Source organism: Labrus mixtus, chromosome 17 (genome assembly GCF_963584025.1).
Source record: "Labrus mixtus chromosome 17, fLabMix1.1, whole genome shotgun sequence".
Taxonomy (NCBI): domain Eukaryota; kingdom Metazoa; phylum Chordata; class Actinopteri; order Labriformes; family Labridae; genus Labrus; species Labrus mixtus.
In genome coordinates this window covers 7,290,769-7,301,382 of record NC_083628.1, presented here as the reverse complement: position 1 = coordinate 7,301,382, position 10,614 = coordinate 7,290,769, and the positions used below count along the sequence as shown (strand labels likewise).

The 10,614-nt window shown below is 40.7% G+C and overlaps 1 protein-coding gene across 3 annotated transcripts in view; it reads left to right on the top strand.

Moving 5' to 3' along the window:
• The first annotated feature begins 425 nt into the window (after nucleotides 1-425).
• Nucleotides 426-10,614, top strand: part of ctif (CBP80/20-dependent translation initiation factor) — a 49,918-nt gene continuing 39,729 nt past the window's right edge. For 2 of the 3 annotated variants that reach the window (XM_061062155.1, XM_061062153.1), the window contains exons 1-3: nucleotides 427-583; nucleotides 9,111-9,345; nucleotides 9,614-9,685. In XM_061062155.1, the coding sequence (XP_060918138.1) occupies nucleotides 9,169-9,345; nucleotides 9,614-9,685 (249 nt within the window). In that variant the 5' untranslated portion in view covers nucleotides 427-583; nucleotides 9,111-9,168. Of the gene's footprint in view, nucleotides 584-9,110; nucleotides 9,346-9,613; nucleotides 9,686-10,614 lie in introns of all 3 variants that reach the window. The other variant, XM_061062154.1, reaches the window with a different exon arrangement.

Below are 10,614 nucleotides of genomic sequence, written 5' to 3'. Positions count from 1 at the left end.
AGTCTGACCTTATTAAAACGTGGGACCCTGTATCTCCACGAGGGACCCTGTATTATGTTTGATCATTTTCCCAAACAATGATAGGCTATATTATTCTCTGGCCTTTCATGATTGGTTTAGGCTATATTACATTTAGATCCATGTGAGGGTTAGTAGCTGGTGAAGTTTAAAATTAGCCTATATGGAAAGTTTTGTTAATTTTTCATATAATAGAGTAAATCAGTTTGAACTGTATCAAAACTATCATCCTATCAGGTAGTGAGGCAACAATACTGGGTGTGTAACAGCTATAACCAGTTATTCATCAATTACCTTCTCAAGTAGTGCTCTCTTTGTTATTGAACCACGTTTCCCACAATGCTTCACTCTAGAGTGCACGTGTCAACGCGGCCAGCAAACCGGACTGAACGTCACATTCCTGCATTCCCCTTTTGCCTCTGCCTGGGACGTCGGAGTTAGCCGCCTCTAGACACCTAATCCTCTTCCCCACTTTTCTTGTGGAAAAAAAACACACCCATGACAAGGCGGAATTGAACCCGGGTGGTGAACCCAGCTTCCCCAAAGGAGTCGAAGCTCACTTCGGGTAAGGATTTATCCCTCTTAAAGCCGGGGGGAGGTATCTGTCGGTATGAATGCTTTAGCTGTGGGTACCATAACAGTTTCAGCTAGACGACGTTGTTAGCTGTGACTGACGTGTTTTTTTGTCTTTGTCATCCACCGACAGACCTGTTGATATGAGCAAAGCTGACGGAGAGTCGGTTTTAGTCGTATTGGGCGACCTGTTGTTTACTGTTTGACTTAAGAGCTTGCTAACGGGTAGCCCCGGCTGGTTAGCCCGCAAAGCTTGCGTCACCTTTGTTACCCGGTGATACTCGGGCGGACACGCGAGGTTGTGGAGGCGCCTCCAGATGTGGCTTTGTTATTAGTTGACAGGGACATTATGGTGCTTAAGTTCATGTGCTCACCGTTAATACCTACCATGGTATACCCCCTTGACTAGAGGAGGCATGCACTGCTAGCATCCCAGGCAGCATGGGCGTGGTTACACGAGTGCAACAGAAAGGGAAAACTACAGCGTGTGTTGTGATTGAATAATAACGGGGCAGTCGTAAAAGATCATCTTCACACCCAGTTTTTTGGGAACACGTCGTGTTATAATAGCCGGGGATGGAATGACAGGAATGGCCATTTAAAAAAAAATGCAACAATATGTCAGCATTGCCCTGGAAAGGAGCTGAGCTAGCTGCAGATCAGCAGCCTGTCAGCTGTTGACCCTAAACGACAAAGAGTGGATCACATATGCTGCTGGACTGTGGCAGGACTGGACTGTCGAGAGAAGTCAGTAACATACCCTGAATCGTATCTGACAAAAGAACAATCATCTCTTACAGAAGTGGAGCAAACACAAGCAGTTGTTTGGGTGTAGTTGATTTGTATAATGCTTCATTAATAAGCAGTTGATTGGACAAGCTTGAACCATGTTCAGTGTGAGCCGGAAAGGAAAAAAAAAACACCCTAACACATTGATGCAAGTAGGTTTAAATTCTAAGCTCACAATCTTTAAACCAAGTTGTGCCCACTGGTGCTTTTAAGTTTTATTTAAGGCAAGTTTGCTCATAACATTCCTGGGATTCCTACTGTTCACAGACTGATTGGATCAGAGTGACTTTACTGAGGTGAAGGAACGTTTGCGTGCCACCGCACAAGTCACACGACAGAGACCCTCCTGACTTACGAAACACGAATGTGCCCCAGTATGAAACAGCGACATCAAATTTGCCCGATCTACATAGCGTTTTGGGTGAAGAGGGTTTTCTGCATCAATGAAATCCAATCCAATCCTGAAAATGGAGCATATCTGTTTACCCTGTGTGATCCTGGCCCAAGTTGCCCACACAGCTGCGGTGCCTCAACTTGAGGCGTCTGCTATTTCATCAGACTGCCTTGTTGCAAGTCAGGTTCTGCCAGTGTCTGTCACCCTTATTTATCTTGGTGTGTCTATCATCTAAAGCCTACCCAAGTTGATGAAGTCATAGTTAACTGGATTCACCAATTGTGATCATGGTTCTGTCAAACCTGTGTTAATTATTTACAAATCTATTATTTATGAACTCGTGTTACTTCCTCTATTTTGATTTTACACGGACAAAGGTATGCCTAGCAAAAGAAGAAAGTTTTGATGTTGCATGCAGTGACATGTTTGTGTGTGACAGTGTCAGTGCTGGAACAATGGGCCTGTACTTGCAGGAAATTATAGTGTATAGCAGGATACAAGAATGTAAGAGAGCACTGAAAACATTTTGTGACACAACTTAATAACCAACTGCTAACTTAACAAGATCCAAGGATTTTTTTTTCTTCCTGCGAGACGGTAGCCTCATCCTGAAAAAAATAAAATTCCTTGAAGAAAGCCATTATTGTCAATGAATCAGGATTCAGTTAAATCAAGATTATGCTGACAATCTTGATTTGCATAGAGTGCCCTTGTGGCTGCTCAATAAAAAAAATGACTTAACCACATATTAACAGGTTTTTTAAAACCTTGAAGTTACAGTGTGTGCTTGATTACAGAACTGCTTAATCCCATCACAGTTAAAGTGTGAAATGAAAATAAAGTAGCACTTTGGTAAGTGTCCTCCTCACAAATAAAACTGATCTAATCTGTCATCTTATCTCTGACATGGCTATGAGTGGTTGATCAATAAACTCCACTGTATCATGTTTCCTTTAAGTGATTACATTGCAGCAAAAGAAGAGTTTAATTATGAAAGTTAACAATGAGCAATCGAAAACTTAAACTATCATGGCCTTGTCACCGTTAAAGAACTATGGGTATGCCTGGTGGTTGAAATTGGCTAGAAATACAGCCTCATTTGGGACTTGTAAGCAGACACAGTGCAGTGCATCATCAGACCAGTAAACTGCAGCCCAAGCACATGAGTGCTACATTGATGTGATGATTATGTCTGTGAACTATTCCCTCAGAGGTCAAATAGAAATAGGACATAGAAGAATGATCCAAGATAACCCGGAAATAGTAGTGCCGGAATTGATTTCAGTAGCAGCATGTTACTTTTACCTCTGTATTTTAGGCTTGAGGAAGCGCTGTTATGTGGGGTAGTTTTAGGGGATTGGACTGTGACGCATCCTTAGTTCAACGCATGCAGTATTTTGTAGAGAGTGGGGGAGTAACAAAAACAGCTTCATGTTATAGAGAGTGTGGGAGTAGCCTGTAGAAAACTGGAACACCCTGACTCAGCCTGTATAGCAGAAATCTAGCCTCATTTCAGTGGGAACTGCTGCTCATTATGGGGCCTGAAGTGTATGGATGAGTGAGTGTGAAATGAGGAAAGATAGAAACCGAGTAATGATGAGGGAAACATACAGGAGCTCTGTATGAGGTGAGATAACAGGAGGTGGCTTTAAGCTGAGGAAATAAGGCCTCAAGCAGAAATGTAGTTCTCAGCAAACGACATAGCCTGTATGTTTCAATGACTAACTATCATAGGACTATTGGTGCAGTTTTGGTTTTTCTATTGCTTACCTTTTTGTTCTCAGCTACGTGTTTTGACATCAGCTTATGTGTTCAACAAATAATGGCCACCATGGCTTTGCTGCACACTGACCTTTGTTGTTTCTCTTTTCACTTTTGTTCAGCTTTGAGGGCTCAGAACTTCTACTTTCACTCCATATATGTTGTAAAGCTTTCAAACCCCCCCTGTGTGTTTGTCAGGATTTTTGTGGATTTGGACAGAAAAGCATTGTTTGGCTATTGTCCTTAACAGTTCCAGACTTTTGAACATGCCCAATCCTCTCCCATTCGGTCACTACAGGGGCAAAGGGGCACAATGGGTCTATTGTTTTAAGTGTACACTCACATGCACATGCTCTTGGACCCCCCCTCTGCAGCATGAGCAGACTCTCTTCTACTGGCCCAAGCATCTAGAATCAGGGCACCCGGCCCACACTGTGTGAGTAAACACAGTCACTCACAACAGCTTGTTACAGTGAATGGATACAATTGATTCGCTCTCCCAGCAGAGGAGTATTTTATTTTACACGTATTTCAGTGACATTCTGCATGTAAACTGTGATTTTTAAATGATAAAGAACTGAGGATTTCATATCCTGCCTATAACCGTTGAATTCAACAGTTCAGTTTCACTCTTTATGTCCTCAGGCTTTTTGCAGGACTAGGATCAGGTTCAGTGAAAGTTTGGGAAGGATACTTTGGAGAAAGAAGTCAAGATTAAGAGCAATGTAGAAATTTTCCAAATGGAAAAATATCAAAGAAAATTGCCCAAACATTTAAACATGCACTTCCCTCTACCGTTCTCTGCCCTCCTCGTGGAACTAGCTCGCTAGCTTTTGCTTTTTAAATTGTAATCAGGCCCAGGCAACACAGATATCAGTTTTGTCCCTGCTCAGGATGTAGATAGAATTGCAAGAAAAATAAAATGAATGCAGTGGCTACATAAAGCCTGATATCCCCGTCAAGCAAAAAGGCTGCAAGCAACTCAAACGTAGCCCCTTTAAAACTATTTCAACATTTTGTATGGGCACCACCCACCAAAATCACACTTTGCACTTAATATCAAATGAGCTCATAAACAACAAGGTTCATGTACTTTTAGTCACAACATCATACAGAATGCATTATGTGAGTTTTTCCCAACCAAATTTTCCCACAGCTGTCACACTTATACACCTGCTTTATTGCTATAGGGCTTTCATAAGTAGACTACTCCCGATTATATTTAAGTCCATGTGTGAGTTTGTTAAGCCCGCCAGTCAGTAGTAGACCAGATTAGCTGTATGAGCTGCTCACGCTGCATGGGGTGAGAACATTGACTTGGTCTCCTACTGGGGGTGACTGGGTCTCATGTTGTCTCTGTTTGGGTTGTCTGGATTATGGTATTTAACTCTTTTAGTTGTTGTGTAACCACTTCAAAGGTTGTGAAAGGCTGTAAAACGTTGCCTATGATATGTTATGTTGTTTTACTCTGCCATGATAACTTATGTTTATAGGCATACTGTATACAGCAGCAACATTGTTTTAACCCTAGGTGACAATTATTTACATCGCTGTCATGTCTTTTGTTGTAGAATTATGCAGAAGTGAATACTTTATTTTTTATTAAATGTATAGAATAGTAAATTGATTTCATTATTCACAAACACAACATTTTCTTCAACATTTGAATCACAGAAACATGATCATTGAAGACAATATAATCCTTAACATAAAAAACAATGGGCAGTCTATATATTTCAAAACTATTAGTTGAGCAATTTTTTTATTTAAGTTATCGATCTACTGTCTCACCTATATGTTGATTTATCCTATCATGAAGTACAGATGGTATGTATTGGTGCTTGTCTCTGCCTCTCAAACAAAGGAAACAGTGTGTAGTCCAGTGCCACGCTGTGTCTGTCTGGCCAGTTTAATATGTGCAGCCTGGATGGTGCTTGGCTCGGGCAGATTCTTCAGCTAGGCTATACAGCCATACATGCTGCTCTGCATTTTACAGTCAGTCATCGACCTACCTGGGCCTTCCAAGGCGTTGATAAGTGTGTTTAGTTTTGAAGGTTGACGACAACAAAGATCAGGCTTTCTCGGCATAAAAGTGTTGCATGTTGATATCATTAATATGCCAGTTTGTCGTCTACAGCAACATTGAAGCTAAAGTGTGCAGGCAGCTCTTTGTTGGAACAGCTGGTAGAACTGAGGGAGGAACAGAAAAGGGTGGAGACAGGAAGAGGCAGGGGAGGAGTCAGGGTCTGTGGGATGTAGAACTGAAAGATGTTGTTTGTGCAGGGGAAAAGATGGTGGGACGGACAGACAAAGATCAATGCTTTGACCCACTTCCAAGCCAAATAAAAATGCTCGCAGTGTGATGAAAACTGCAACATATTTCATCTTCAGACTAGAGCAATGTCTGACTGACTTTGTCTTACTCAGACACAGTGAGATAAGGGCACTGGTACTCTCTAAAGAACCTATTTTGAACGGCCTTTAAATGTTAGGATTAGCTGATAATTGAAAAAAACAACAAGGATATGTTTTATTTTTTTGGCGACATTAATTGATCTACAAAAAATGGATCAAGGAGTACAAAGCTAAGCACTGACTTTTATAATCTTGTGGCACTCACGATTAACAGTTTAATAAAAAGATATCCTTCATATAACTCTTACACTTCCCCATTAATCAAGAAGACAAATAATGGATAGTTGAAATTATGTTTTGTTGCAAGACTTACTCATGTCATTATTTTAAAATGGTAGGCTTAAGTCATAAAACTGTTTTTATAATGCGTCTGCTTTCCCTGCTCATTGCATCAGTATCTTATAACTTGAGAACCCGTATCACTGCTTTCTCTTATAAGTGTGTCTGTTGGCCTTTTCTTTGATTTAGGTCTGATGAAATCTTTGCCTTAATCTCAACCACAACATCAGCCTACCATTAGCACGCTACAGGGTTGACTGTGTTTTGTGTTGTTGACTGTTGCATTAGCTATGATGTGCTACTCTGGAACATCAGTCTCATATAGGGGTAGCACAGCAACGTGTTTGCTCATCCACCAGAAGAAAATCAAAGCTAAAATGACAAGCATAAAGGTTTTTTGAAAGAGCATTGCAGGTTTAGAATTATGTGTTGTGAAACGCAGCTTGGTGAAAAGGACTTTGAGTCAAGATAAAGACACAGAAAAAGTATTTTTTGGGTATTGACTATGATGTTATTGTGGTTGACCAAAATCCTTGTACATACCTTGTGATTTGTTGGCTCAGCACATGATTCTCTTGGAAAGTCTCACTTAAGGTTGATGTGAAAAAAAACCTAACTAAGACCGAAAGACAGAGGTTTAGATGAGAGCTGCATTAATGGACGGGTCAATATGTCTATTGGCAGCAGTTTCCCCTCAGGCAGTAACTCTATACTACATGTCAAGGACAGAGGAGGACATCTGACTGAGCTGCCTGCAACCACCTCCACTTTGCATCAAAGAGTTACAAAATCCAGACTTCTATTATCGAATGCGTCTCTATTCATGTGCTGTGATAAAAGGAGCTTTATAGTCGACACAAAAAAGTTTGAATCCATGTGAAATGGTCACAGAGTTTATCTCTGCACCTACAACCTTACATTGGTTAGGAGTGGACAAAATTAAAAACAGAAGACAAAGCAAGTCCACTACTGAATGTTGTACACATCCATCAAAACCTCCCCGACACTATGAAATATTGAATTGAATCCTTTAAACCTAGTGTGACAAGATTCAAAGCTAGATCTCTGCTTTAAATGGCATTACAATGTATAAAAATAGTTCATAAACTGCTTACCAAGTATTCTGTATGATTAAATCAAGTTTTTATTTTATTTTAAAATGATTTAACCGGGAAAGCCTCATCGAGATTAAGAATCTCATTTATCAGAGTGTACTGGCCACTCCTGGAGACGCTGCAAAATAAAAAAGTAACGGTCAACTGAAAAAAGACACTTTACTTTGTCAAGCTGTGAAGGCAGCAAGCGTACATTTTTGGGGATATATATTTTTTCGCCATGTGCACAGTTCTCTAAGGAAGCTTTTAGTACTGAGACCGGAATGGCTGAGAAACTGTATTGGCATTGAACTGGTTATTATACATATCTAAAATATATTAGAAAATGTGTTTAAATTAGTCTGACATTTGGTGCATTGCCTTAGACAATTTTTGAGGCAGCACAGGAGCTTCGAGTTTATGAGAATAGTTCCTGTGTATGTTTGTGAAGACATACTGTATATGCTATACTGTTGTGCTTTTTTTTTATTTGCCATATGCAGCAACTCATGAGTGTCATGCATCCTGTGTGCTGTTTGTTATTTAGAAAATGCTGCAGCCTGACCCAGAGCTAATGCTTGTGTAGCTGGCTAACTGTGATCAGGCTAATCAGCGCACCGGCATCAATGTATGGATGGATTATACTACTGACACTACAGTAGGTCAGATTAGGACATGTTGACCCTGCTACATACTATTCAGAGATTAAAGCATTAGTTCTATTTGTACGTAAAGAAAATCAGCAGGGTTGCGATTAATAGGGAGATTCTGAAGTGCAGATAATGTCCTGATTCAGATTCCAGGTTCTTGCTCAGCAGGGAAGCTGGTGCTGGCCTTTCACTGAACCTGAAGTCAGATTTCCCAAACGAGTGTTTACTCAGTAGTTGTGAAAGTGTTAAAATTGTTATTAGTCTTTAAAAAGTACAACTGAGAACTTATTATTTTTAATGTTGTACTTTTTGGTTTATTTGGCTTGCTGTTTTATTATTATACATAGTGCAGCAGTTAAAGACATCATATTTGATGTAAAAAAACATAGACCAAAGACAATCTGTAAGCACTCCTCGTGATCATGGCATTAGTAATTCATGTGGCCCAAACCAAGACAAAGGGTTTAAACTTGTGTGAGGCGACTTGTTGGCTACAAATGTACCGGGCTCCCCCAGGCGAGTCCCCAGGGCTCAGCAGATACAATTCTGCGTGCTCCAGGGCCATAAATCCTCTTTGCATGGCCGGTGATCAAGCCATGGTGTAAAGGAGCTTAGTAGCAATAGACAGGCAGGCTGGAGTGAAGCTGCTTCCCTGTTGGCCAGGAGTCAGGTGATCACAAGCACTGACAGGAGAGACAGACAGCAGGGAAGAGGTGGAAAAACAAGGAGGGAAATGGACATACAGCGGTGTATGAGTGGCAACACCAGAGGAAGTTTGGGGAGAGGAATTAGCAGAGATGAGTTGAAGGTTTATCAAAAATATTGATTGGAAATAATCTGGATGAAAACACCGGCTGTGCCTGCAGTAGCGTCACACCAGCACAGTCTACCTTGAAGCAAGCATTGCATATGATTGTGTTGAGAGCAGTGAGATCATGTGCCTCATTGAAGTGTTAAAAAGTTGAGGAGGACCAAAGTAAGAGATGTGTGAATTATTATTGTAGTACTTTCAGATGCATCAAGGATTATTGGGTTTAATGTAATCAAAGAAAGTAGACGTCTTAACATGTAAGATACTTCTCATGCAGGACTGTTATTTTACCTTTCTCTGTATCTCTCTTTCCCTCTTCCTCACAGGTCACTCTCCTCCTTCCCTCCCCCTCCTCCCGGTCCACCCGTCACAGCGCCAGTTGCCATGGAAAACTCCTCCGTGGCGTCTGCATCCTCTGAGGCTGGGAGCACACGCTCGCAGGAGATAGAGGAGCTGGAGCGCTTCATTGACAGCTATGTGCTGGAGTACCAGGTGCAAGGGCTTCTGGGAGACAAAGCAGATGGAGAGTTAGAGTTGGACAATAGTGACAAGGTGCCACAGGTCAGAGTCTTATTACTTAAATGGATGACCTGCTCTTACTGGGCTCATATCTGATAAAAGCAGTGGCTTTATCTGGTAGAGTCCCTGATTTTATCAGCTCTCTGTTTTAATGTAATTGTGATCTTCCATCACTGCTGCTATATACTGTCCTTTTTAAATCGGTTATAAAATAAATAAAGCCCAAGAAAATTGCTGTTTTTCATTTCATTTTTTATTTACCCTACCTCTGTGTTTGGTTGACTATAAACACCTTTTTTCTCTCCTTCAGTGGACTGATGACTGTAACAACAAGAAAGATGGCAGCTGGACGTCTTCACGGGGGAGAGGCTCATTCAAGCCAGTAAGTGTGTTTGTCAGCATTCTGTTCATTCCACAGCTTTACCCTTTAATCCATAAATGTTAATAATCACTTACTCTGAAGTTTTGCGTAGATTCATTTAGATTCTGATCATGGGCTGTAGAGGCAAAGAAAGGGGCCGGGAACACTATTCCAGAACATCCATTAAGAGGGCTTTATGGTTTCTATTAAAGATCAATGTTTGGACAATGACTGACACATGAACTCTAAAGTCACCCTTTGAGAAGAAAAATGAACATTAAAAATAGCTTTTTGTGTGTTCCTCAACTGATAATGAATTAAACCTAACTGGGTCTACTGCTTTGTTTACAAACATGACTGATTTTGTGTCAGTTTCTCTCTCTTGTTTGAATCCTTTCTTTTACGTCCTGGAGATGTAAAAAAGCTGTATTATTGGCATTGACAAAACAAGACTTAAACATTCTTAGTTAAACTTGAATGAAATATTAAAACACAATTTTGTTATGGTGTGTGACTGTAGATCATACTACATTAATCTACATTACATCAGCAACAAGTAGATATAATCAACAAGTGGCAAAACAGCACAAAGGACCTGATCGTTAATGTTTTGCTTTTAAAGCCTAGCACATATCTGATAATGTCCTTCATTCATCAATTGAGGAGTGATTCATTTGTCTGACCCTGAGACAGCTTCTCTGACTGCCAGCTTTAGTGCAGAGGGTATGTTGGGTTTGTTGTACGTTTTGTCTTGCAAAAGTTGGTGGTTAATGCGATTTGGCAGAAACTTCAGGATCCAGCCTTAAAACATGTAAAGTAGTCATCCTCCACTACATCCCTCATTCTACTGCCCTGTCTTCTCTCTGCTCATCCACGCAGCGTGATCACTGGAGCATCGCATTAACTAAAATGTTCTGTGGTCTGAGTTCTGGATGTTTGTGTTCATCTCT